General features: G+C 40.7%; 1 protein-coding gene across 3 annotated transcripts; it reads right to left on the reverse strand.

Moving 5' to 3' along the window:
* Positions 1-1,709: 1,709 nt before the first annotated feature.
* dtnba (dystrobrevin, beta a) lies at positions 1,710-27,804 on the reverse strand. Of its 3 annotated transcripts, none has more exons than XM_026340862.1 (21): positions 27,505-27,804; positions 22,500-22,550; positions 17,917-18,008; positions 17,661-17,741; positions 17,284-17,497; positions 17,104-17,189; positions 15,693-15,847; positions 15,452-15,551; positions 14,810-14,976; positions 13,289-13,413; positions 12,598-12,669; positions 11,499-11,576; positions 10,793-10,877; positions 10,550-10,629; positions 9,616-9,729; positions 7,569-7,665; positions 7,065-7,218; positions 5,605-5,694; positions 5,289-5,336; positions 4,201-4,233; positions 1,710-3,474 (listed from the first exon to the last, which is right to left on the reverse strand). In XM_026340862.1, the coding sequence occupies exons 3-20, from the start codon at positions 18,005-18,007 to the stop codon at positions 4,226-4,228; spliced, it is 1,845 nt and encodes a 614-aa protein (XP_026196647.1). In that variant the 5' UTR covers position 18,008; positions 22,500-22,550; positions 27,505-27,804; the 3' UTR covers positions 1,710-3,474; positions 4,201-4,225. The 3 variants fall into 3 exon arrangements, with proteins under 3 accessions (XP_026196647.1, XP_026196648.1, XP_026196646.1); XM_026340863.1 differs by having other exon boundaries at positions 4,201-4,230; positions 10,793-10,880; XM_026340861.1 differs by having other exon boundaries at positions 10,793-10,880.
* Positions 27,805-27,931: the final 127 nt, after the last annotated feature.

Consider the following 27,931-nt stretch of genomic DNA (forward strand, 5'->3'; position numbering starts at 1 on the left):
ATATTTACTATCGTGCATCCCTTTTAGTAATAATCACTTTCAACTCACTGATTAGTTTTAGTATTTTCAGGCACAGCTATTTGGTTTAACTGGTGGTATTACCTTTTTTTACACCCAAGTTGTGTAGTTTGTCTTTTTAATCATCTCATGACTCATGTTGGGAGTCAGACTGTGATGTACAAACATGCTTTAGTCATGTTTTTGGCGAGGTTACCCATCTCCACCCCCAATGCACGAGCAGAAAGACTAACTCCATTCCCAGATCTTTTCAACATGTTGAAACCTGCACTTCTGTGGACATGGTATTCTAGAAACACTGGAAAAGAGTAAATATAGGAGGAGATAAGCAGCGGGCAGACGGAAGGCAAAGAGGAAAATCATAGTCATTTACAAAAGAGTTGCAGGTTTGCATCAGACGTCACAGCATCCAGAAGACGAATGAGGGGTGTCTTTCTTTACTTCATGTTGTAGAAGTTTATATGAAAACTAACACTGGTGATTTAACAGTAAGGATGATTAATGTGCAGGGTCCCTGAAATATAAACAAACTAATTTAAATAAATAGTGAAATTAATCATTAGTTGCAGCCCTATATACAATATTACCCTGGCAAATTATCAATTAATCTCTTGATTATTTTTTAACTCAAATTGATCAATGAGTCCAAAAATGTCTCATTAGCAACAATATAAAACAGAAAATCAAGCAAATATTCATATTTTGTAAATTTAAATTGGCAAACTTTTTGAACTTGTACAGAATTAAAAGGTTTTTAATTTTCTGTTTTAAATTGAATGAGTTAATTGATCAAACAGACTTTTATTATGATGATTTTTACCCGTTTTCTCCATGAGAGAAGATTAAACTCAGTTTCACCTCTGTGGAAAAAAAGATTTGCTAATCTTTACTACACAGGGTCATAGCAGCGCTGGGTGTGTGAATATAGGAGGTGGTGGGTGAGGGGTTATTTATGGCACTCCGTAAGGTCAGGAGCAGCAGACTACCTCAATGAGCTTTATTCAGTCTATAGTTTACACCCCCACCTTCCACATTCCCACAAACACGCACTCAGATATACAACAATACACACAAAGAGTCATGACCTCTAAAGGAAGCTCCTGGGAAAAGTGAGAAGCGCTCATCCATAGTAATGAGGACACTAAATCTGGGAGAAAGTTAAAAAGTCTTAACATGAAGGAGAGAAACTGGTGTATGTCCATGCTGGGGGGTTAATAATAGAAACTGGGTTATCACCAAAAGCACTACATGGAAGGTGGAAAGAGAATAATTGTAATCACACTGGATCAAAACGTGTTATTTTTTATGTTGGATTATGGTCCTTTAAATTCCTAGCATTCCTAAAATGGTTCAGTTTTGTAGGCTAGTAGGTTAGTCGCCTCAAAATGGGCGGTATATTGTTAAAATGAGGATTTTTGTCAACTCCAACTGCAAGACTGTAAATGTTCAGACGCTTAAGTCAAATTAGCATTTTGTTGTTGCTGTTAACCCAAACTGTGGTTCTCTAACACAGACTGGTTCGAGAACATGAAGAGTGGGAGGTAAGAAATGTTCAGGCAAAAGAAAAGCTCTGACAGAGTAATGAAAAGTCATCTTAGATGCAGTTTTTACACTGCATCTATTTTTTTATATGTTGCTGTGTGGCTTTCATGTGTCCTGAGAAAGTAGAGCAACAGAGACGACAGCAGACAGACGTTAAATATCATTTATTGCAAATAATCCACACTTTTCACTCACGCCGTCAGCTCGTGCAGGTTCAGAGCTGAACGTGTTTACAGATTCGTGTTAGGGCGCGTTCGTCCTGTCAGTCTTGATTTCGCTCACTCTCTTCACATACACTCTGAAACATGAGCTCGTTCATTTATTACATCCCCTCATACGTACTGCCACAATGACAATGTGACATGCCCAGCTGCAAGCAGGCAGCCAGACAGAGTGGAGGGCTGGTGAAAGAAAGTAAATGTACATGACGCCACGATGCTGTGAATTTTACATGAACCTTTAAAGGCAGCATGAAGTGTGAGAAGTCGAATTGTTTTGCATAGATAATGTAAATGATGGAGACTCCAGTTCACATCATGGGTACATTTTCATACAGTCTAATTGTCTCTGCCCGTTAGAATAACATTCGAATATTTACATCTAATGGTGCTGACATAACACTGTAATTCATATTAACCAGGAGACCAAACATGAAATCAATGAATGAAACAATTAAAAAGTCCACAGTAAGTGTGTGGAGTCTCCAGAGTAGCAGAGACGCTGCAGCTCTGTTTTTTAATGTCATTCACCTCAGTCATATTAAGGAGGCTGACATTCATGTCTAACCTCTGACAAATAACCTCAGAACTATCTTCGTGGTTTGACACCATTGATCTTTCTGACCCTTTCAAATTAACCACTTGTGACTCACAGGTTATGGCCTTAAATGAAACAGAATACAGTAAATGGTTTTTCACTTCATGTACTGTCAGCATTAAGAACTGAAGACTCACCCACCTCCTCCTTAAACTTATTTTTGGTTTGCTAGAAAATCTGTGTCTGTTTGCATGATTTTTTTGTGTTTTTTGAGTTGAGATAAATCAGGACGACACTGTCCTAGAGATAAGTGGGTGAACTGAACCTTTAATGGTTTCACTTTTTTTTTTTTTTAATTGGAAGACCTGTTCTTCACTCACTTTGCTACTCTACAAATAAATGGATTCTTCTGAAGCAAAGTGTTCAGTAATAATTTTCTATTGTCCTCACACACTCACACACACACTCACACACACACATCAGTACCGGGAATCCACAGAGTCCTGAAGTCCTGAACAACCTGAGCTGCTATCAAACCAGCATCCACAACCAGGCGCTAGTCTGGGGTAGATGCAGCAGGAAATGTCCTATTAAAGCTTATCGTCTCAGCAGGACCTGACCACACATGTACACAGAAACACTCAAACTGAATGACTAAAGAGCAAAAAAAAAAGCAATAAATACTAAGCACACAGTGCCAAAACGTAAAACTTTACAACTCACTTCTGGTCTTTTTGCCTCTTTTTCTCTCAAATATGGTGACATACTCTATCTCCACCCGATCCTGAACCTTTAATCCTTCACATACTTCCTCAAAACACCTTTCTGTCTCTTCACGGTGTCCCTCTCACTTACTCGACCCTCCTGCACCTCGAAAACGCAGAGCGCACACACACGCTACAGTACAAATCAGTAGGTTTCAGATTTAGCAATGCATGATCAAATCAAAACAAAAGTAAAACCACAGTGACAAGACACACACAGAATCACAGCTATACATCAGTAGGGACCCCGGGAGGGTCATTTGGTGACCAGCATCATTATCGGCCGATTGGCAGTGGAGCGCTAATCCCCCAACTGGCTCACGATGTGTAAAGCAGATAGATTTCAATCCCAGCAGGGTTGGTTTTCTTTGGCCAAGATGAGATATCACGCTGCCTGAGGAGAGAGCGACAAACATCTTCTTGTCATACACAGTAGGACTACAGGAAAAGGGTAACTTCTGCATCCTTGCTTCCTTTTTGAGCATCAGATAAGAAGATTGATTCTGCTATCGTGTTAGCAGAGGAGGCACAAGTGCACAATACGTATATGCAAGTACTTCAAGTTAAAGTAGCTACTACATGACTTTGTTGTACTTTGGTATCCGTTTGTACTCATGTTGTGTCTCTGAGGTCTTTCTGCATCGTTGAAGTCTGTGTTTCTATGTCTATGACAGTGTTCAATCATGAGAGTAGCACCAATCTCCTCATCTAAGTCCCAAATACGCTGTACACCTATTAAAAATGAAGACACCACTAGGAAACATTTCACATCAGTTTAAGTTGGTAATTATGTCTTTGAAACCGAATTTGCTGCAAAATTTCATTCTGATTAGTCTTTAAAGAAATTGATTCTAACTCCCAACACAACTGTGCTTTTCCTTTTTCCTGTTTCTTGTGGGTGCTGCAACAGGGATGTTGCTGCTTTATGTGGGGCTGTGTAAACATATAAACAAGTTGTTCCGTCGAGTTTTTCCACATGCAACACAATTACAGCCTTTTTTCTAATAAAAGTTTTTTATAAAAAAAAAAATGGCAGTTTGCACCATACTTTAGTGCTAAAAAGTAGTTTGAACTCAGCTTGAACTGTGTAGTAAAAAGAGAGTTACATGCTACGACTTACCGTTTTTGTTTGGCCTGTGATCGTTTTAACCTGCTAAAGAGAGAGAGAGCAGTTAGCAGTCGGAAGTTGATACAGGTTTCTGCCAGAGACTATAACAAGAACCAGACCAGCTCTTAGTATAGAAACATAAAACAAGTCTGTACTTGGCAGGTGCTACACAAACCGACTTACTCCAGAGAAAAAATACTTTATTGTGAGCAGCCTCACCAACTTTAAGACTTAACATGGCGTCTGGACCCTGCACTCAGGGTTAGTATTCTAATGAGTATTTAGTCTGAGTCCGAGGGAGACGACCAGGAAGCAGTTTCACCACTTCGTCTCTGCAGGCGGTCCTCTCGTAAAGAGGAGGGGCTCCATAAAGCACGGCTAATGAGACGGCACGTTAATGAAGCCTGCTACTGTAACGACCACAGCACCTGCAGAATAAGTGGAGCGTGTACAGCGAGAGCGCACGTGGTCGCACAGACAAGGGGAAAGTTTAACATTTAAAGGAATAGTTCTGGTATTTCCAGGCTTTCCGAAGCACCAGATATCTTCTGGCGTTGATCGGTACAAGTTATGCCTACATCATGGTTAATAGGGAACTATCAGGGGCAGAACTGGGCTACTGAATATGAGCACAGCACAGTTCAGGGAACTAATCTCAGGACAGTCACAGTCACTAGAGGGGTCTGAAGAATCTGATTTTTAGTAACGTAGTTTATAAGTAACTGGATTATTGTAACTGGACACACGTGGAACATTTTCTTGCAACGAGAACCTGACCTGTACTCTACACTTCAATAGATTAGTTGATTAGGAAATTAGTCAGCTGACAATTTGGATAATTATTAGTCATTTTTGAGGACACCAAAGTGAACAGCTTCTTAAATGTAAATTGCTCGTTTGCTCATATTTCCTGTTATACAAACCCAAACATATGGGGTTTTTGGCTTCAGGGACTAACTCTTCACCAACACAGTGACACCACACTCCCAAAGGCTTTCGGTGCATTACACTTTACAATGATCATTAGTGTGACAGGATTTCTACTTCAGGCAGCAAGTAGAGTCAGGAGAGAATGAAACACTTGTGAGAGATTTATATACCTCTGTCCTTCCCGTTCAACAATCTCTCCTCTTCCTCTCGACCATCATCTAGTCAGAAAATGAGGGTAAAATGTCAGCACATGAACCCGACATCTATCTAACCCACATTTCATTAACTTCTAAAACACATCAATTAGTTTAAAAGAAAACAAAAACATAAAAAATGAACCTAATGATCAGTTTTACACCAACTGACGCACAGAAACAGGGAACACGATGTTTCTCTCAATTTGTATTTGGAAACTACAAAGGAGATCACAGAAAACATCTGTAGGACACTAAGGAGGTGTGTGTGTCCTGTGTGTCTTTATTGTACCAGAGTGCAGCTCTTTGACCAGTGAAGACACAGTGTTGGTGATGGAGTCAGCTGCTACCAGGAGGTCGTTCCTCAGGTTCCTTCTTGGGCCTAAATAGAGAGAGAGCACCATTTTATCATATCAGTATCACATAATGCAGATTTAACATCACTGGTCGGTGTCATAATGAGTCCGGGCATTTTGACGAAAAGCCAATTTGAAACTCCTCAAAAATATCTAACACACTGATGAGTAAATTTATTTTTCCAAACATTTATTACCATATTAATTGTAAGCATTAATTGCTTTTGTGTGACACTAGGATGAATTTCGCCTCCTAGCTGATTAAAACAGTGTGTGACATCCTACTGGATTCAAGCAAATAAAAGCAATGTTTCACTACCGTTTAGAAATGCAGGCAAAGAAATGCATTTAAAATGCAGTTAAACTGTCTCACTTTAGCTCCACTTATAATAAAATCATCATCACCTAAATGAGCTAATGTGAATCGCATTCAATCTGAAAACTGCCTCCTTTTCCACTTCCTTACACATTAAGCATTTTTCTCAAGAGTAAATCTAAAAACAAACCAGAATTAATTAACCACAAATAGTCGAGAGCTTGACTCGACTTAATGCTCCACAACAAATCTCTGTAGAGATGTGCTCTTGTTAAAAAACATGTTTTACCATGACACAGAATTTCCTTGACAATTCACTTCTTGAAATATTTGTTCATGTCTTGTGGTCTGAAATTATTCTCAAACACCAGCTGATGGGAAACTGCTGCATGTAGCCGAGCAGAGATTCAATAAATACATGTGGTAAAAACACAGCTCCCTTTATGACTCAACAATTGTTTACAGATGACGATTAAAATCATTAAAATCAATTACAGTTTAGTTTTTTTCAATCTGAAAATATACACTCAGCCACTTTATTAGGAACCCCCTCTATAATGCAGGTGATTAACAGTCCTGCAAAAAAGAAATCTGTCACCATGAAGGTGATGATGTTCAGTTTTGTTGACTGAACATCTATAATAGAGGATCTGATCTGTGTTTACGTGTAAATGCACAATTATAAGGGCAGAAATTCAGGTAACATATGGAAAAATGTGGACATTCTGAACACTGTCATGTCACAATTGATTCACTTTGCACAGCGTTGTGTAAAGTGACGAGTGCAAACGGTTCAAATGTATTAGGTTGATCTTTTTCCCCTAGTTTAACTTTGTATTTCACTGTTTACTTTCTAGCTGAGGTGTTGTGTATGTTGATAAACTCCATCCACTGATTCTAGTTTTCCTAACTGACCTAACTAACCTGCACACTGCTCAGACTGACAGATACACAGCGATATATTCATACATTTAGGTTAAGACACCTGCTGAACACTGAGCATCAGTATTATCCAGGTTGTTATTATAATTATACTGCAAAAGGTCAACACAGTGACACAGGAAATTTACTCAAAGTTACCTTGAGCAAAAGCCTCTTGTACATCACCACCGACGCCGGCGAGGGAGTCTTGGGGAGGGTACATGTGAGTCTGGGGAGATGCAGCACCCACAGAGCGGGAGGCTGACGGGCTTGGCCGAGAAGGAGAAGCGTGGGAAGATCCAGCTGCCTGCGCCTATGAGACAGATTTAGGAGAGATGCTACAGGTCACTGTTCATTTATAACACATACATTTCATCTCTATTATATAGAAAAGGTTCTGCTGAGGAGGTAAATGGCACATTGACACCAGCATAAGCGGAGATAAACTTACTGCCTGACGCTGCTCCTCATCCTACAGGGTCACAACAGTCGGAAACAAATCAGGAGACACAAAGGATGGAAAAGGAGAGGTCAGATACAGTCGGAGCTAGAAAAGGGAGAAACTAATAAAGGGGAAATATCAGAGGGAAAAGGAGGTGCAGAGAAAAAAGGGAAACTTTGTGAAGACGCACCGTGCAAAAAACAATAATGTGTGTGTGTCACCTTGAGCAGCTTCATCAGCCCCTCCAGCTGCACCATCAGTTCCCTCCTGCTCTCTTGCAGAGACGACATCCTTTGCTCCAGCTCATCTTTCCTCTGCCTGCAACACACACACACACACACACAAACACACATCCTCCATTACTGTCACATCACAGGACGTCAGCCGGCAGGATGAAAATAACCCGAGAGAAGGCCAAAGGCGTAGTGAGACTAAAAGAACATGTGGCGAGATTACACTTCTCACACTACAGACCTTCAGAGTTAATACGCAATATTTCAGTCCTGACATCTATCATCAGTCCTGGCTATTTCGTTTTGCACTGTGTCTGATGTGGTTAATGAGTGATTGAATCAAAGCTGGGAACCTGCCAAAAAGCTCCCATCTCCCTCCTGCACTTATCCTAACAGTTGTCAAGTTGTCTAGTTAGTGAAATGAGAGACCGATGGGACCGGATCCTCGTCGAAAGACACTCGGGAGATCGAGCAGCAGAAGCTCCGATGAGAGCTTTGCCAGGAGAAAATGAAACCATAAAGTAATTAGATGAGGGAACAGAATGACATTTTCTTGATGTCACACCAGAAAGGCCTTGAAACTAGACCTTCAGATCTTACGTGCAACCACCAGCGTATTCCACAGAACACAGGCTACGGCTAAATACAGCTAAGTCGCCTGCAACAGCAGGAGCACAAAGTAGGTCCACACTGCATCCAAATGATGAATTTACTGTTTACTGTGAATTGAAAGCAGAAAGAGTTTGAGCTTTAAGAGTCTACATTTGATATCAGATGTGCTGACTCACATCAAACCAGAGTAACAGTGTTGTACACAGTTTGCGGTCTGGATGTGACATTATAGCATGAACACAACTCTTCTCATTCTGACTTGGCTTCACTTCACATGCTAGGATATAAATGAGAAAATAAACATTTAAAACAAAGAGAGTCTGAGTCATAAAATAGATCCAGAGCTGGGTCATTGTGATTCAAGAGTTCAATAAAGCTTCAACGGTTCTACTTTATTTTTTTGTCCATTTAAGACCTCTTTTACATGTGTACTAATATATATTTTAAAAAATCCTTAAAGCGAGTGACCACTAGAAAGTTAACTGTGTTTTATGTTATGATACAAACGATATCATACCACTGGACAACTCCAGAAGACAGAGAGGAGAGTTGGTCCTGTCAGTTTAGCAAGTTACAATCAAAGGCTTAATGCAAATAGTGCTGAGGGCTCAAACAGACTTCCAGACAATCTGCTCTGGATGCAAACTTCACCAAACTTCAGTTGGAAAACGTTCCATAATCCAAAGTAATATGCATGTGATCGTGTCACATAAATAACTCCAGTAGCTACACTCATTCATCCACAGGTGTCTGTTTTTAAAGTGGGATTTTTACAATTTAAACTCAGACAAAGGTGAAGATTAAAGATTACAATCAAACAATCTACTAAACAGATTTGGATTTGTCCAAAATAAAGTCACTGTGTTTTGTTTGTCTGGTGAGAGACATAAAAAAACAGCAAATTCAATTAAGATGATGCTGAAAAGACACATTGGATATGTTTGATTTGTGCAGATTTTAAAGCCCCGCGAGGTAAATTTGTGACATTGAGCTGTATAAATAAAATGATTTGAACAAATGAGATCCCAGTGGATAAACTGGTAGCTCTTTTCTATGTTTGCAGATTTACTATTGCTCTATATAAAGACCGATTAAACGTCATCTCTTCCAACTTCTCCCGCTCCTCTGAGCTTTTGTTCTTACAGAAAACCATAAACACATTGAACAAGAATTTTACATTTGTTTTTTAGAAAATCCACCATCTGTCACGGCCATCTGCCCTAAAGCACTCTCCCTCTGTGCTGCAAAGCAACACGATTTCCCGCCAAACCTTCCACTGTGGTAAACAACGGACAAACTTTCATGATATTTGGGTTTCATTTCTGTGGAACTGACTCACAGGGTCAAGTCACACCCACCCGCTTGTTTGTATATTTACATCAAGCTACAGTAACTCCTGATCCGTGATGGTGTCTGTGTTTACCTGAGCAGCCGAAGCTCAGCCAGAAGAGTCGGGTTGGTACTGCCCTTCTCCGGGCTGGGCTGGCACGCCGCGTCATGCTCTGCACGCAGACGTCGGATCTCTGCCAGGATCTCTCTGGGAAATTAAAAAAACGTACTAGTCAGCAAAGTGTGGGAGCATTACATGACTAAACAGACTTCTGTATGCTTTACGAGTGGAATATAAGTGATAGTCAGTTTAAATCTATAATAAAGCTACAATAAATAGCTGCATTTAGATGACACAAGCTCACACACACAGTGGCTCCAGAAAGTCTGTGAACCCCTTAAAGTATTTCTTCCATAAAAATGACCCAAAACATGAGCAGATTTTGATAATAGTCCTAAAACAACGCAAAAGACATTTGTGTGTGACAAAAATATGCGAGTCCACAGAACATTCTTCCAGCACCACTGTAAATGGGCAGTAATGGTCTTCGACGCGTTTCAAAACACACAGATTGTTTTGTCAAGATCAAGCTTCTACAGCACAGGTTCTGTTACCTGAGTTAGTTTTTTTATCAAAATGTTTTTGTTGTAGTCTAACCACTTACTATCAATATTTAATATTAATACACATTAATATTAATACATATTAATACATACATACATTCATACAGGACCTGCAGAGCTATATCACCATCTTAAAGGTTGTAGGCTGCACTTTTTAAACAATCATTATTCGTTTCTTCAATGTTTTACATTTTTTTCTGGTAAATTTTTTCATTCCAATTGGTGAAAATGCTTCAAATCAATAGTCTTTGTATTATTTTCCAATGTCGTATACAATAATAATCCTGCACTGCATATTTACATTCATACAGTCATAAAAACACCTACAAAGTGACAGATCGAATAAGGAAAAGTAACCTAGTTAGTAATCGTATTCGACTTAACTCATCTACATGGTTTCTAACCTGTTCTTGCACTCCAGCTGAGCAATGAGCTCCCTCTTCTGTTTGTTCACATCAAAGTTGATGCTGCGCTGAGGTATCACCTGAAACACACACAGACAGAATCACACCTCTTAGTTTCTAAAGGCTTTTGGTTTAGTTCGTTGGTCATTTAAGTTTTAGAAAATAAAGAAAAGAACCTGACTGTGTACTCGCTCTTTTATCAGGTTACTGTGTGTAACAGAAAATAAGGTGCTGTCGACTTACTCCTGCGCCGTCGGCCTCGGCCAGTCGTGACGTGTAGCGAGCGATCAGTTTGTGCTCCTCGTCTTGTCTGCTGGGACTGTCCACACTACTGACACACAGGAGCAGGAAAATGAGCAACTTTACAGGCAACAAAATACGCTAATGATCAGTTAAATGGCCAAAAACTAACACCAGACTCTCAGGAACGAAAAACAAAACCAAACACAGCCGACTGAAATATAAAATATCACCAGTATGAATGGTCCAACGCTGCACGGAGCAAAAGCATAACTAATATGGAAACAGGCAATAACACAGAAGGTGGAACAGGGTAAAATATTCACCCAGATATAGTTAAAATTGAACAAAACGTTTGTTGCATTGGTCGTTACAGCAGCTCTGTGATTCACAGTCATGGAGCAAGAAGACTGGGAATCGCAGCTCAACTAAAAAGCTTCAGCAAAGGTTGATTTTGAAAGTATATCCACTTAGAGGAATGTACATGTAATAGGTGGCAGCTGAGTGAGTATCAAAAATAATCCTCTCTAGATGATACTGCACGTTTCCCTTGTGCTGTTTTTGCTCTCTTTATCATAATGCTAATAAGTCATAGGATTAAATTTGGACTCTGACTCAGTTGAAGCCTCACTGTGCTGCTCTCCTCTTGACACCCTCCCTGAGTCTCTTACATAACCGACCCCCTGCTGCACCCCTGCACCTCCCTCACCGTGGGCTGCTCTGGAGGCGATTCACATATGCCGCGATCAGAGCGTGTTCCTCGTTCATACGTTGAGCCGCCAACACACTGGATGACAGAAAACAGAAAGAAAACAGCGTCAGTGTAACACACGCCGATTATTGACCCATCTCACCCGTTTTCATAGAAACAACTCGAGTTCACGCTGACAGACATGATTGTTACTAAGATATTGTCAATACAGCATCTGCTCTGAATGAACATGTTGTAGATTCTCTATTTTAAGATGTTTATATATTTCAATTTACTATAAATCACATATCTTCACAGCCAAATATCATTTGTACTGTTGATTATCATTAAAAGCAGAGAATACATGTAACAAAATCCAAAATATAACATTAAAAAGATCATTAAAAATGCTTCAATTTAGGAAAATAAATTCCAATTTCATCAAGAATGGAGTCATAAAGTCTTGATCCGATTATTATTTTATCATTGCTGTCACTATTTATTATTGTTTTATTACATAAAGGTTGGAGTCTTTCATTTAATGTCAGAATTATAGTAAAATTCATCTTTTTAAATGGTGACATAAACTTAGCTCAAGTTAAAATAATTCTACATAATGTCCTTAATGCGTCATTAAACACACCCTGAGCCTAGATAAGAACAGTACTGGGGATTTTACATTTAGTTTTCAGTAAAATTAAAAATTATTTGAGGAAACTTTAAAATGAAAAAAAAAAAAGCTTCAGACTCACTGAGCAGCTCATACTCTACATTTTTTCCCTTCTCTGTCTCATCGTCTCTTTGTCACCTTCGCTCACAGGGTGCCTCACCTTTCTACCCAATCATTCTCCGCCACAGTCTCTGTGATTAAATCAATTCTTAGCTGTCAAAGTTTTATTATAAATACACCTCCCTCTCTGCTTCTGTCAGCTGTCGTTTCAGTGCTGCATGACTCAAACCTCCTCCACCTTTCTCAACCCCGTCAACCTCTTGCTCATCAGATCGGAGCGCTCTGATCTGATTGGTGTTAACTCCATGTTGAAGAAAATCCAATTTACAACATAACAAACGAGTCATTACTCGCGGCCTTCATCCACAGAAAAATGTTAGTCATTACCTCTTTGAAGACTCGGGTGCTGATGAGGACAACAACATGGCTTCACTGGTGTTTCCAACAGGTCGAGAAGGGCTGTGCACACACACACACACACACACACACAGAAAAAGTATCACACCCACATGATCAACAGCTCAAACACAGACTGAGCATAACCGCATTGAATCATTTACTAACAAAGGCCCTCCTATCAGAAAACACACATTCTCCCACACTCACACGCTCTCACGTGCTCTTGAGTGCATTCATGCAACAGTGAATTGCACTGGTCTGAGCAAACACAGACAGGCCAAAGATCACCAGAGGGAGAAAATGAAAGAAGGAGAGGAAGAGAAAGAACGAACCGCAGATTCAGAGCAGCAGAAATTCACAACAAACTACGTTTGACGAGGGGTCGAAATCTGATGGAGCGTCGCTGGAAACATACTCACATCTGTGGCAAGTGCAGCCTCTGTGTGCCTGACTGAATATGTGCCTAATGGTTGCAGGTTTGTAATGATCCAGTCTGTTAATGTTTGGAAAATCAAACCGCGTGAGATCCACCGCAAGGGGCGGAGCAGCCGGACCGTTCGTCCACAGAGGTGGAGCTTCTCTTTTATTTTTAAATGAAGCATCAACTCAGCCACAAGTGGTAGTAGATACGTCTCAGTGTTTATAGTTTAACCTTCTGTTATGAACAAATAGGTCTTACACTAAGTTGGCGAGGTTGAGGGTCCTCTCAGGCTCTTCTGGGTAAATGGGGTGGGGGGGCTCTCTGGAAGACACACAGCCCAGAGTCCTGCCCAGGGCTCGACCCAGCTTTGTCGCCGGTGATTTCTATACAAACACACACACACACACACACACATCAGGTCAAACTTCATAAATAGTTTTCTGTTTATTTACATGTGTAAACATTTCCTGCAGCTGCTAAAAGTACTTTATTTAACTTTCCTCATGAAAATCAGGTAAACTGAGAATAAACTGCAGCCCAAAGCTGAATCCTGCTGTAAATGATATGTAAAGTCTGCTGCTGAGGATTATCAGGAGGAGGATGAGCCTGTGATGAGGAGATTTTGTCGGACAAGCAGGAGCTGGAGATTTAGTGAAACATTAATAAGACAAATTATTCCAAGACTTTGTGATGAATAATTCAACAACCATGTTTCCATCTAATCATACTTTGGTCCTTCATGGTAAACATTTTTCCTTTAAGGCTACAGCAACTCCATTTACTCCACTGCAATTCAGGGGATGTACTGTACAGTCAACACGTCAAACTGGACCTTTTTACTTACATAGGAACTGTACTGAAAGTTGATGTAGGAGTATTAGAGTGGAGTAGTTTTACCATTTAGTGAGGGGGTAGGTTTTACAATACTCCAACCAGAGAAGTACGAATCATACGGATGTGTTGTCATTTCTCTTAAGTTCTAGACAGTCGGAAGTTTAAATGCTGAAATCATCACTTTTCAAAGTAAAAGTTTTATGTTTCTGGGCAAAAACACAGATAATAGAAGATGAAATAAATATTAAAAGTTTTAGTTACATGATTTATACCAATTATATTGCTGTAGTAGGTAGGGTTCAAATGTTTTCTGTGTAATGGCTGCTGCAATACTAAAATTTCCCCTTGGGGATCAATAAAGTATCTATCTATCTATCTATCTATCTATCTATCTATCTATCTAAACCTGGATTAGAGCTTCCTGTCCATCTCTGTGTTTTGTCGAGCTACAATAGATTTATTTGTCCAAACAGCCACGTGTGTTTTTCTTGGTCGAAACAATCTCATCCTGCACAACATTTACCATAAAACTATTAAACTGTGGTCCAAACAGTATCGTTAAATGAACTCTGTCAGAGAGGGTTAGAAACATCTCTCCTCCCACAGAATCTGCACATATCTCTGTCTTAACGCCATCTCCTGGCAGCTCCTAAACAGTTAATCAGGGGGTTTGGTGGAGCGAGGATGAGTTTTTCAGTTAAGAATGGTAAGTTGTTATTACTCCTAAAACCAGGTGAGCAGCTGAACTTCTTCTATTACTGGTTGTCACCATGAATACAAATAATTCCTCCACACAAAATATCAACAGACTCAAATTAAAAGTGCTGCTGTGAAGTTTGACAATTACTGCTGGTAATGCACACACACACACACACACACACACACACACACACACACACACACACACACACACACACACGAATGAGTAACCACACAGTGACTCACCCAGGATGAGTGCTCCTTCATGTGATGCTGGCTGCTATGTGATCCGCTGGTGTTGCCGCGCCAGAAGCAGTCCTGACACAGCTGGTAACCACGGCAACGGAGGCAGCGATAGCGGAAGCCCGTCATGCCATTGCTACGACAGTAGGAGCACGACACAGGATGATAGACTGGGGGGAAGACGGGCGAGAGACAGAGAACCTGTCAGACAGCAGGCGTCCAGAAGCAGTTGGCTCAGTTTGAACTGGTCCAAAGTTTAGCTAAGAAAAGTACAGCACCAGTACCAAGTCTGAGTGGAGACACTGAGTCCTTCACCACGACGCTCCTGCATATCAAGCCACCAGAGCCACCATCTTCACTTGTGCAACCTATTTTGAATGTCTCACCTGATCTGTACCTTTGTGATTTCTGACTCTTCCCCAACTCAAGGCTAAAAATTGCAGAAAGTTCTTTTGCCAGATGCATCTGGCGACTGCATCTCCAGGCAGAAATCAAGAAAATGGGATATAACTCCTATCAGAAAAGGACTAAGAACTCCATTTTCAACAACCTGTACACCGGGATGCATGAACTGAAGTGAATTTCAGCTATTAAGATTAGCTGGCGGTGTGTTTCTGAATTCCTTGTGTGTGTGTGTGTTTGTACCATGCTCGACGTTGGCCATGCGGTGCATGAGAGGCAGCCAGACGAGACACTCGGGAGGGTTGGCTACGATGTCCAGGAACATGTTGAGCATCACCCTCTTCTACGTGAATAAACACAGAATAAATCACAATTAAAAAAAGAGCCACTGGAATCTGTTATTATTAACCTGTGCAGAGAAATCATACATACATAATATGAAACTGCACTGATTTACTGTGTAATGAAAGACAGATGGACCGACCTGTTGTGTGAAGCATGAGCGTGCTAATGTGTGCGTGTAGCCAAAGGACGGTCCTTCATGTACGGCAGTGGGCAGCCTGAGGGCCTCCCTTAGAAAAGCATCAAACTGTGACTGTACCAACGCACCTTTGGAGTCAGACACCTGAGAAAACACATCTGCACACAAACACGAAAACAAACAGTTAACAAGGAATGAATTTAAAAAGATTTCACACTACACAGGTCATAATCAAACAACAGCATCTGACAATACTTAAGCAGACATGGACGATATAAATAGTAATTTGCATCTGCATTTCTCTACGAGTATGAAAACCAGGTGAAATCCATTCCAAAGGTTGAGTTTGTTCTCTATGACGTTTGTCTCACCGTGCACCACTAACCTTTGGGATTCTGGTGTTGTTCAACCTGAAGCTATAAATAGCCTTGAACATTTAGTATCTGTACACTGAGTTCCTGTTTAACTCTGTACATATGTACAAACTGTCCCATTTTAGTTCTCCATTATCACAACTTTTACTCTAACTGCAGCACCGACATGTGTTTTCCACAAGATGGCACATATGTAACATCTATAGGTCTCTATGAAAACTTCAACACTAGACTAAGATTTAGAGACTTTTGCAAATAGTCATACTTGTTTTTCCTCTTTCTGTAGTAATATGTTACATATATTGTATTACAAATTTAATTTAGCATAACTGTTTATGTGGTGCTCCACCTAAACATGTCACTGTAGATATTAAAGTCTGGATGAATCTTGTCAGTCAGAAATCAGATCAACCTCTCACTTTGCTGTTGAAGTCATCCCTAGAAAACTAGGATAAAAACAAGGTTAATTAAAATATCAGAGGAGAACATTTATTTATGATTTGGATTTGTCTAATGTTTTTCTCACTTAAGAGCTTCAATTACAGAAACGCTGAAAGACAAGTGGAAAAAATAAAGTTATCTTGTTATCTACTTTCTAAGTCTGACCTATTTTTTTCTTTTCCTGTGTTTATGACTAAACAACAGAAGTTTTTCCATATCTGGAAAATAGCTGGAAAATTAAAGTTTTCAGTTAAATAAAAGTTTCACCAGCATCATTTTCCTAAGCTACAGTTTTTTATTGTTTTTTTATTTGTGCAAAATTAAACAAAAATTAAAAAGATTTTGTTGGAAATTCTGTTTATATATTAGAGACAGAATTAAGTTTCTGGTTGTTAGTTGTTTTCCTATGTCACTGTTTTAACGTGTTGTAGTGATATAGTGTTCTGCAGAAAGGCTGCAGGATTTACTTTTGCTTTTATAACGATCATGCCTGTTTATCATCTCTGTTTACAAGCAGAGTCCACGTCTGATATTAACACACTCATGCCAGTTTTCAGGGAAATGTAAAAACACAAACTCCAAGTCAGGCTGGTACTCACAGCGAAGCTTATCCACCAGTTTCCCTCCACACAGTATTGCTAGCATTGCCTTCACAGAGAGCACCGTCAGCCGGTTGTCTGGTTCACTGGAAAACATACAAACACATATTTCTCAGTAGTTTGTTTCACCCTCATTTCTGTATGTGGATGTACGTTTACCGATAACAGGACTGTAGCTACCTGTCCATAGCAGCCAGGAGGAATTCCACTAACAGGACGGTGCTCTCTCGTGGGTTGATGGTGTGTGTGGTGGGCAGGCGCTTGCTGAGCTGGTTAAACAGGGAGGACACCAGGTTTTCCAGTCTGGTCACAGAGATGCCGGCGTTGAGCTCGACAGCGTTCAGACCGGCGTCCCGTACCGCCTCGATCACATTGTAGATGTCGATCAGATGCACTAGAACAAATGTAGTGACGTCAGTGAGAGAAGATATTTATCACAAAGACAAAGTTGGGTTTCACCTTGAAGAGCTGCAGAGTCATGATGATGTTAACGTTCACAAAAAAGAGACTAAAATCCCAGCTGTCATGTTAGTGATAATCCCACAGTGGTGACTTACAGTTGCATCTCTTCTGTACGAATCTGAGCTTGCAGGCTGTTCGATACGTGGAGAGACAAAAGGCATCAAAGTTCTGCTCCGCTGTGAAACAGAAAATCATGTATGAGTAAGAAGAAAGCAATCAAAACAATCATAACCAATCAGATCAGATGGACTGAAAGAATAAAATCAAAATGTCAGAAACAGACACGACAAGCTGCATGTGTGCCGTGCAGAGGATATGTTAGGCTTATTATAGGTGCAAAGGTCAACTCACCAAGCGCCACTAAGATCTGTCTCCCCTCTGCTCCTGCTGTTGCTGGGGCCCCCCTCCCTCTGTCGCTCAGCGCCCCCTCCTCCATCACCATCCTGCATGAAAAACAAAAACAAAACAGCAGAGAAAGGCTCTCAGCACCTGGAGTTTCATCCAAGCGTTAAAAAAATCTCAAGCTCGTGATGCACGACTAGAGCGGAGAAAGATGTTTGTCTGAACTGATGAAATAAACACGGTCGTCGTGCAATCTTTAGGGTAAAATATCTGTTTACCCTCAACAGTGCTCCAGGATTACTGCTGCGCCCACCTCATGGATGTTTTGTTTTTATTTCAAACATTATTTGTGGTCTTTTTATGCCTGTAGGTCATTTTGTGTCTATAGTTGTTTTCAGATATGCACTGGAACCCTGAACCTCTCATTACCCAGAGGAGCTGTGTGTCACAACTCAAACGTCCGACTCACTTGGCCTGGTCTTTAAACAGACACCAACCTACCAGCTCCCTAGTATAAAGTCTGGGTAATGTCCAACTGTGCCCAGGTGTGAATACAGCAGTAGTATTTATCGTACTTGTTTTCTTTGGTGCTGTTGTTTCTACTCATGCATCTGCCTTTTCCTTGACGTGCAACAAACACAACACTGATTTCTGCATTTTGTAGCATGTGGTGGCTCCTGCACGTTTTTCCCCAGGAACACTTTGCCAAAACTCCCAGGATTTTCCCCAAGTGAGAACACATCTGACTCGGACAATCTCCCATTGTGTTCTACATGCCTCAAAGCAACTCCACATGATGTCCAGGCCTGAGTCTCCAGACAGAGTTCACATGAGAAAGTGACTTACGTTTGGTTGTTTCGTGGTGATTTGGACTTTTAGTGCCTCGTTCTGAATAATTCTGTACGAGTTATTGGTTGTTTTTTACTCTGTGCTGTGTTTTTGTGAACATTTTTCAACATTTCTTTCTTCCTAATCATCATTTAATATTTGTTTTTGTCTCCTTTTGGTCATTATTTGTCAGTTTGTGTCTATTTTGAAAAGAAATTGTCTCCACTGTCATTTTGTGTTGGTGTTTGTCTCTAATAAGTCATTTTCTGCCTAATCTCTATTGTTTTTGCTTTTTATTCACAGTCTTATTTTATGTTTTATGTTGTTGTACTCTTTTCCCTTTGGTCTCTCTTTGTTCTTTTTTATGGCGCCCTGTGGTGCCTGTAATTGGTTGTTTTTGTCATTTCCCCAGTGATGTTGGATCTTTCAATTGAGCTGTCCGACATAAAAATATATATTAACAATCCTTTTATAAAGAGACTCTGACCCAGGGGGGCTGTTCATTAACCCACCCATGGTTTACTTACTGACACAGCCACACCTGCACACACAAACTAGAAAACTAGTTTCAGAGTCAAGTTCAGGGCCACCAGAGGACGGGTTGAGTGGTTGTTAAATAAACATATTAACGAGAGCAGCTGGTGAAATCTGATCTGCAGAGTGGCATTTACACAATATTACTGTACTGCACTGTACGTAAAAAGAAAGATAGAAACAAAGAAAGATAGAGAAAGAAAGAAATAAACAAAGTCGGTGCCGTCAGGTGACATCGAAAGCACCAGAGGATAACAGTCGTCATGGTAACAGTTACACTACACCACAAAGCAGAAACTCACACACACACAAATATTTGCATTCCTTGTATAAATGTGGTGACAGGCCAACCCCCAGTACACACACACACACACACACACACACACACACACACACACACACACACACACACACACACACACACACACACACACACACACACACACACATTCCAGAGAGGATTTGAAAGCTTCCCAGGAGACTTCATGCTTCATCCACACAAAAGAAGGATCCCTCTTCTCAGTCACTCCTTCTCGCTCAGAAACACAGTCTCTCCTTCACTTTCGTCCACGTCTTGATCCAGCGGCTTCGTTCCTGTCAGGCTGTGGATGCTGGTTAGTGATGTGCAGGTTCTGTAAGTGCTTTCAACACCGAGTACAGCGACGGCCATGCTGAGCCCACCACCGTCTCATGTTACACTTATGTAACAGTCATACTGTAAAAACACAGCTGAAAATATTAAATATGTTTAATTAAATATAATGGTTTTATAAAAGCCCTGTTCAGGATGTCAACTGAACCTGGTCGACATTTAGCTTAAACTGATTCTTGACTGAAAAGTGCCTTTTGGGTTAGGGTTGGGCATGCGTCAGTGTGCCAGACATACGGCAGCGCCTTTCACCATCATTTAAAAAAAATAAAAGGCCTCCCTCCACCCTTCTCATGTGCTCTGTCAACAAAAGAAGATATTATGACAGGCAAAGTGCAAGATATCAAAAAATAGTCCAGAGACTTCCCGGAACAAGACTTCCTGACTGTGACCATCATTCAGATTTAACAGCTAAACTTCACTAACACTGTCCCCGGTTATCAAAACATCCTACAATAAGGTGTTAAAGCAATAGTTCAATAAATAGACAAATACACATCTGGTGCTCAGTCTGATGCACACGTCAGTAACCCACATAAAACTGTAAATTGTGCTTTTTATGCTTAATTGTTCTGTACAGATGAAACAAATGAGATGTAATGTGTTTCCAGTCTTGTTGCTAAACTAACACCTGCTATTAACACAAGAGTGATTTTGACATTTGCCTCTAACTAAACAGCAGAAAGCAAAATAAGTAAATGTCTAAAAACTGGGGGCAGGTAAAAAGTTTAATGACTGATTCAGTTTTGACATTACATGAACCAAATAAAGACCTATGACTGTTTCCAAAAGTCTCACTTGCTCATCAGCCACCACACTGGATTCCTATGGTGAGTAAAGTGTTATTTCCAGCCTGGTCTGGGTGATAACTGCGCCCCGTCTGTCTGTGTCTGTCTGTCTGAGTAAAGCTGACATGGGGGAACATTTGGTCTGTGAGGTCTGCTTCCTATTTTAACTCTGAAAGCTTTAAATCATCGTAGATATAATTACGCTTCTCACAATCATTCCCATGTCAGAGCGCCAGGAAGAGCTTGGCAAGGGACGGGTTTTGATATCAAGTCCTGTTTTAGATCTTGTTCTATTTAGTTAAAATACCTATGTTTGGAAAATATGCTTTAACATTTTGTCTCATACATGTAAATTGTAAAGTTGAGAATTACAGTTGTTCATCTTCAACCTGGAAGCCGGTGTTTGACGTCATATTTAGCTATTCATCAAAACAAGTTGCATTAATTGTGCAGTTGAGCAACAGTAAGAAGCAATGTGAGTGATGGAAGAGGTTACTGTCAGACATTTTAGGTTTTACAGATGGTCCTTAAACCACAACTGAAATGACTCTTTGTTCATTTAAGTGATTAGAAAACTAAAATCCTAAACATTAAGTACTGCACTGCTAAACATCTTTTGCAGCAGCAGCCTGAACACCCACAGTTAAAAACTTTAACAGGGGCGCCCAATATTATTTTCTTTATTGACTCACCCTAAAATAGGCAAATTGTTTTACTTGTATGTTTCCAAAGTATTTAAGAACAGTCGCCCTCAATCAGAACCAAAGGAAACCACCATGAGACAGACATGTGTAAACTACAACTATAACTTCACTGGTTGGTGGAGGCACAGCTGCGATGCAGAGATCCTACTTTATTTTAGACAATTTGTTCATGTTAATGTGTCCTTAGTTAGGTATCTTTACATATTTATGTTAATTTAAATGTTAGACAGTAGTTTGGTGCCTAGTTTTGCCATAAAATGCAAATGCTCCATTTAAAATTGGGAACAAACTGCAAAAGTGCATACTGCAACATCAGTTTACTTTGCTAACACGTGCTAATTTCCACTAAATAAATATGTTAAGGTATAGGTCTTAAAATTTATCCCGAGGGGGACTTGAATAAACAATAAAACCTTTTAGAGCCGTTATCGAGATAGTTGGCAACAGACAGACCCTTGAGGATCTGTCAAATTATTGCTGAGCTATTAAAACTACCAGAAGAAGTTTTTGTGTGTAGACAGTAAAATGTTTTAAACGTACTGACTTCAAATTACTGCTGTCTTAGACGTAAAACACAAATCAGATAATCACATGAAGTGCTTTGTTCACAAAACGAACTGTAAATTTTACTCCTGAATCACAAATCTGTCTAATTGTTTCCAGTGGAAATAAAAGCCCCCCACGCAGTCGGCTATAAAAGTTAATCTGACTGATGACAGACAGGAGTTACTTTGGGCTCTGTGCTCTCTTCAGGACTTGAGAGCTGTAGAGAGTAAAGTACAGGGGAGAGCAAAAGAAAGAGGCATGTGTGTCGGTGTGTGTTTGTGTGGTCAAAGCACACTGCTGTTACACCGTGGTGTTTTATTGTGGCTGACATTTGCTGAGCTTTACGGAAACAAACACACAAACAAAAACAAAGAAAAAACACACACTTCTGAATACACACAGTCTGAATTAGAGGATCCGCTCCCAGTCTAACACTAACTCCTCACTTAAGGCCCATTAGAGTTAAGAAAACAGCTGAATGCTTAAGTAGAGACTGAGTGTCGATGTGTGTGTGTGTGTGTGTGTGTGTGTGTGTGGTCATACCTCTCCGTGTCCGGGGGTCACACAGAACAGAGCAGCTTCAATAAAGGGCGTCTGGCAGAAAGACAGAGAAGAGAAAATTAAAAAAGGGTTTCTGGAGACAGCAGGGGACACAGACTAATACAGTCTTTGGCATCAATGTCGACCCCGTCTGCACTTTGCACAGTGTAAAGTCATGTGTTCACACACGTGCCACGTGCACCGCTGCCTAAACAGACTCATCACATCATCACAGAGAGAACAGGTTATAACGTTCACTCACGACTGTGATAAGACTTCTCGTGCAGTTCTAATGTGCATTATACTAAATAAAAAAACAAAGTGAACTGAAGGCAGCCTGAGTATAAAAGGCACTTATTTCCTGTCAGCTGATATTTCAACGCCTACTCTTCATACCTGCAATGTCACCACACATATTGACATATCGGTTCTAACAAAACAATGTTCCTGTTCAGGATGTGGTTCCAACTCTCAACTGCCACATGTGAACTTAATCATCGCATTTCAACGTCTGTCAGCTGCAGCAGCAGCTTGTAAACTGGACGTTGGAGAACATCACGGTTCTCAGCAGCATTGTTTTCATGATTTATCCAGCAGATGTTTACGCCCTTCGTAGTTGCAGAAGTGTCACATAAGCTTGTTTGTGGAGAGAATGTATCCTGATTTTGTCCAATTCAAAATGACCTATTTATGAGATGAACACCACTGCTGCAAAACGTGGTTCACAGGATCCTGGAAACTTCATATGTTTATTTATCAAAACTAGCAGAATCACTGATGTTTCCTTAAATATAAAAGTGTATTGACAATCTGTCCTTGTCATATTTAAAATGACTGACATGCAACGTTTCATGTTTTGAGGGGAAATAATAGTACGGTGATAATCATTTAAGACTATGAACACAGAGAGGACAGAAACTGAAAGCCTGTTCATTAATCTACACTAATTTACACCATTTAATGTGACGTCAGTCTGATCTTTATCTGCAGACAGCTGTTAACTCACCTCTTGTTTTCTCTGACAAACAGACCAAAATCCAATTATGATCAAGAAGAGCATCAAATGATTATATTTTGATGCTTTAAACAGCAAATGTTTGACATTTTTAAACAACAAATGACAAATGATCATATAATTAAGAAGATTTTTTATCAAAACCCATACAGACATGTATGTATAAAGTAGTAGTAAAGTATTACTTAGCATCTGTACCATCTTTGGTACAAATATCTAACACGACACTCAGCGGGATTGATGATAAAAATAGTGGGTGACCCCTTGGTGCTGCCATTCTTAGTCCTGCACAGACATACTCATTCATGACTGCATGCTGCAAAAATCTTGCTGCAGGAGTTTTGTGTGTGTAAAGTGGCTGTCACATCAGTGTTGACCACCCAATCAGAGCACCTGTGCATTAACCACACACACTCTGTCACAACAGCGGGTACGATCAGGCAGGCCCAACACCTGAGCAGGGCAAATGGTGATGAACATTAACACAAACATCCCTCTCTCACTTTCTGTCCCACGCACATACACCTGTTGCTCTCTGTGAAAACATGAACTTAAATAACTACAGGCTTCGATTTGTGGCCAAATATTAAACTACAAATAAAAGAAATGCAGATACTGGACTCACCGCTTTGCTCTGTGAGTGGATCCACAAACCTAATATTCACAAGTGGGACAGAGGGAGAACGCCGGTACACAAGCAGGCGTCAGGCAGGCATGGGGGTACTAAAGAGCGTGACCCACACACACACACCACATGACTGCATTACCACTTGCAGCTGCTCTGTATTCTCACCATCAGCCCTGACAGGTCACGATAATAAGCAGTACACTGCTGCATGCACTGATGCATTAATACCTATGAACCTAAACAACTCTTCACAGTAACAAGAGTAGCTAACAAGACCGCTGTCTATAAACCAAAGATGGAATATGAAGTAAGAGGTATCACTCTGAAGACAATAACAGTGGACTGAAGATCTACTGAGCCAAGACTTTTAGTTAAAGTAAGAGGCAGTTCAACAGTTCAACACAAAACCTTCATTTGAACTTTTTCTTCACAAAGAAACACCTTCAAAAAGCAGCAGAGTCAAGCAGATTGAACCGAAAGCAAATCTCTCTCCAACCCCGGCCTCTCCAGTCTCCAGTCTACCCCTCCTGACCTTTGATCCCTCAAAGGCACCAGGCACCAGGCAGGTAAAAACAGAAGCAGCGCTTATCAGATTACAAATTTAGGATGGACAGCTAGCGTGCCAGGGGTGTTTGTAGGACTCCACATGCTACAGGTTATTGTAATGTGGAGATACGATGGCTGCTAAAGAGGTCTTCATGGGAACTTTCAAATAAAGCCTCTTTCAGACATGGGTTCCTTCCTGTTAATATTTCGGCTTCATGTCTGATCACAGTGGTCATTTTCAACATGCATGCTGTGGCTGTCCCTGGGATTGTCATTGGTATGTCTATAAAACTGACTGTCTTCACTTTAAAGGTCGCGAGAACCCAAGGCCAACATCAAAGAGCCACAGCTAACTATAGCCCCGACTGCGGTGCCTCACGATCAATTTGTGTGGCCCAACGACAGGTCCGCTGCTAATTCAACATGCTGAATGGGGTCTGACGAGCACCAGCGCTGGATAATATGGCTTACTCACATTTCCACTGTTTATCTGGCAACTAAGAGGAAATAAGATAAAACAACTTCTTCCAAGATAACTATCTAGAGTTATACAGTCCTGACTTGTGCTACTGAGAACAACTTTAATGCGATTCACACTCATGGCTCAGAGACAAAGCGGCCTTCTCAGATCATATTTCATTGTCTCACTGGTACCTGAAGCAACATGTCCCCACCAGCACAGCAGTTGACATTGTTTTATTATTGCTTTCAGTCTGACCACCCCATGCAGTAGCAGGCTCTGGGAAAATAGCATGTGCATGACTTGTTTTCAGACTCCTGTCTGGAGACTGCAACCTTACTGTAAGAAGATCACGCCAGCTGTAAAGAAAGAGCAGAACAAATGCAAAGAGGCTCTAAAGAAATAGAGCAAGAACAGAAGATGAAGGTACTGGAGAGGAGGAAGAGAATGAGAAACTAAGACGATGAGAACAACAGGAAGAGACAAAGATGTAGAGATAGGAAGTGAAAGTTGGTTGCACTGAGGTAGTTTAAAAACATCTGATTATCTAACATCTAACTTGACTTTTTCTTTATCCTTGAGAATGTAATTCAATGGAGAGATAAGCTGAAGGCCTCTCAGTGCATCAGGGACCGTGGAAAAATCACTGCAGCAAATAAAATTCAAAGCTGTTGAACAAATAATGCAACAAAAAGTGGTCTTTATTTGCTAAAACGTTGACTGGGAAGCTTCAAGCTTCTGCACCTGAGCATTAACTCATGCCAAACAGTAAACAAGTGGAGAGATCTGAGCGTTAGGGGGCTATCTAACTGCTCCAACATGGAAAAATGACTTAGATTTCACTATAATTTAATTCTTAAGAAATTACATAAACTAGAGGCTGGATCGGAATTACTGTTCTTATAATCACAGGTTTCACCGTCACTGCTATTATCTCCCCACACACAGAGGAGACATCAACCGCAATCCAGCACCAACTGTAAATCAACATCAGATAAAATCTTTCCATATGGAGACGATGAAGATGAAATAAAGTAGAAGCTCGACTCAAGAAACCACTAAGAAGCCTCTGCAGGTGAGATATTCAGGTGAAATACCACATACCTGGCTATCGTGTGCAGGGGGGTGAATGGCTACTGAGTCGGCTAATTGTTTCCCCTCCATCACATACTGTGATCTCTTTCTCTCTCTCTCTCTCTTTTTCTATGTCATCCCTTTTCCAGCGTCCTCCACAGGAAGCAACAGTTCGGAAAAGTCCCGTCATGGTCTTTATTTGTACCTGTTGTTAATGAACTTGACCATTCTTTGAATGTTTGCACTAAGTAAATAAAAAGCTGCTTGGTTGAAGGCCTGTTTCCCTTTTTAACTGCTAAAGTTACAGCTGCTGGAGGATGAAACAACCATATTTTGAATTTTAATTTGTGGCAGAGTGTAATTTGAAATAGAATAAAATACAAAGAATAAACCAGCCAACTAATATTAACTTAACATTAAGTATTTTAGCCTATGACAGATCTATCATTGTAATGCATGGTGTGAGAATGAGTGCAAAGTACATTTACTGCATTGTCACAAATCATAAATTAACATGAAAAACCCACTTCTATTCTTTATTCTCTAACATCATACTGATCTTTGCATGAGTGCATATCTGCACACTTGAATATTTACGTTGTTATGTGGACAGCAGACTAATCTCAGCTTGTTTCTATGCTGATTAAGTATCTATTCTAACACATTTTACAGTTTGTGGGTACTGTGGGCTGTGAAAATGCTTAAACCTAACCCCACAGGTCAGATACAATGATTTTTATCTTGCAGAGTGTTTATTAAACCATTCGAAGTCACACAGATACACCCAGTAGAGCACATGTAAGTGCCACTAAGCCTTAGTCACACACTTAACACAGTAATGCCGAATGCCACAGTGGACACTAACTGTTTTAGTAAAGCACTAAGTTCTGTTGCAAAAAACTCTGAATGCTTGGCATTAGGCCAGGAAACGTAAAATGACAAGATTTTTGAATGGAATTTCGTTCCTCCCACAGAAGAGAACACCAATAGAAGTTTGGACCTGAAAAGTGGGCCTGGCTTCTGTGTGCTACAGCACTGAAGACGAGCAGGGACACGGCATTAGACACACTTTCTAATGTATAATAAGTCTGGAGGTGTCCAGTGGACACTGGGGGGGGGGGGGGTCCCGTACAGTGCTGCCTACTTCTGGGAAGTTGTGAGACATCTGAGCGGCCATGTTGCAGAAAAGTTGAACTCCCTGTTCACCTTGTTCCCCCGAATGAATGTGAATCTCTCCGTGCATTATTGTCCCCATTAAACAGTGAGTTACTAAACCAAGTCTCACCTGTGTTGGAGCGACGGGGTCTCGTTACGCACCGGGACTCTTTTCCGCAGGTATTCGTGTCCAAACTCCGACATCGACACTGAAACGTGTGGCACCGACTTCAGCTCTTCTCTCTTCAAATATCCGCTTCCTCTTTTCTTTTCCTTTGGCTCTGTTTCGTGTTGTGGCCTCTCTGGTTGCTCTAACACCGTCTCCGTCCCGGTCCCGTTATTTATTTCCGTGACGGACCATGTTTCACACCCTCCCGCTGCTGCTGCGCTCAAAGTGCAGAGCTGGTTTCTGAGGGAGTCGCTGCTCTCCTCCTCCTCCTCCTCCTCCTCCTCCTCCTCCTCTGTGACACCCAGAGCTGCTGACACCAGGACAAAACCTCACATTCACATGTGCACTGTGAGTCTGGCTGCACAGAAACTAACTTCATTATAAAAAA

Source organism: Anabas testudineus, chromosome 24 (assembly GCF_900324465.2).
Source record: "Anabas testudineus chromosome 24, fAnaTes1.2, whole genome shotgun sequence".
NCBI classification, from domain to species: domain Eukaryota; kingdom Metazoa; phylum Chordata; class Actinopteri; order Anabantiformes; family Anabantidae; genus Anabas; species Anabas testudineus.

Bases quoted from the DNA above. Each gene is read 5' to 3' on its own strand.
- dtnba (XM_026340861.1), bottom strand. From the start codon at position 18,007: ATGGTGATGGAGGAGGGGGCGCTGAGCGACAGAGGGAGGGGGGCCCCA. The intron at 7,219-7,568 runs GTGACACACACA...TCTGTCTCATAG, and splicing joins GGCTGATGAAGCTGCTCAAG to GCGCAGGCAGCTGGATCTTC. The intron at 5,337-5,604 runs GTACAATAAAGA...TTTTCTGACTAG, and splicing joins GGTCAAAGAGCTGCACTCTG to ATGATGGTCGAGAGGAAGAG.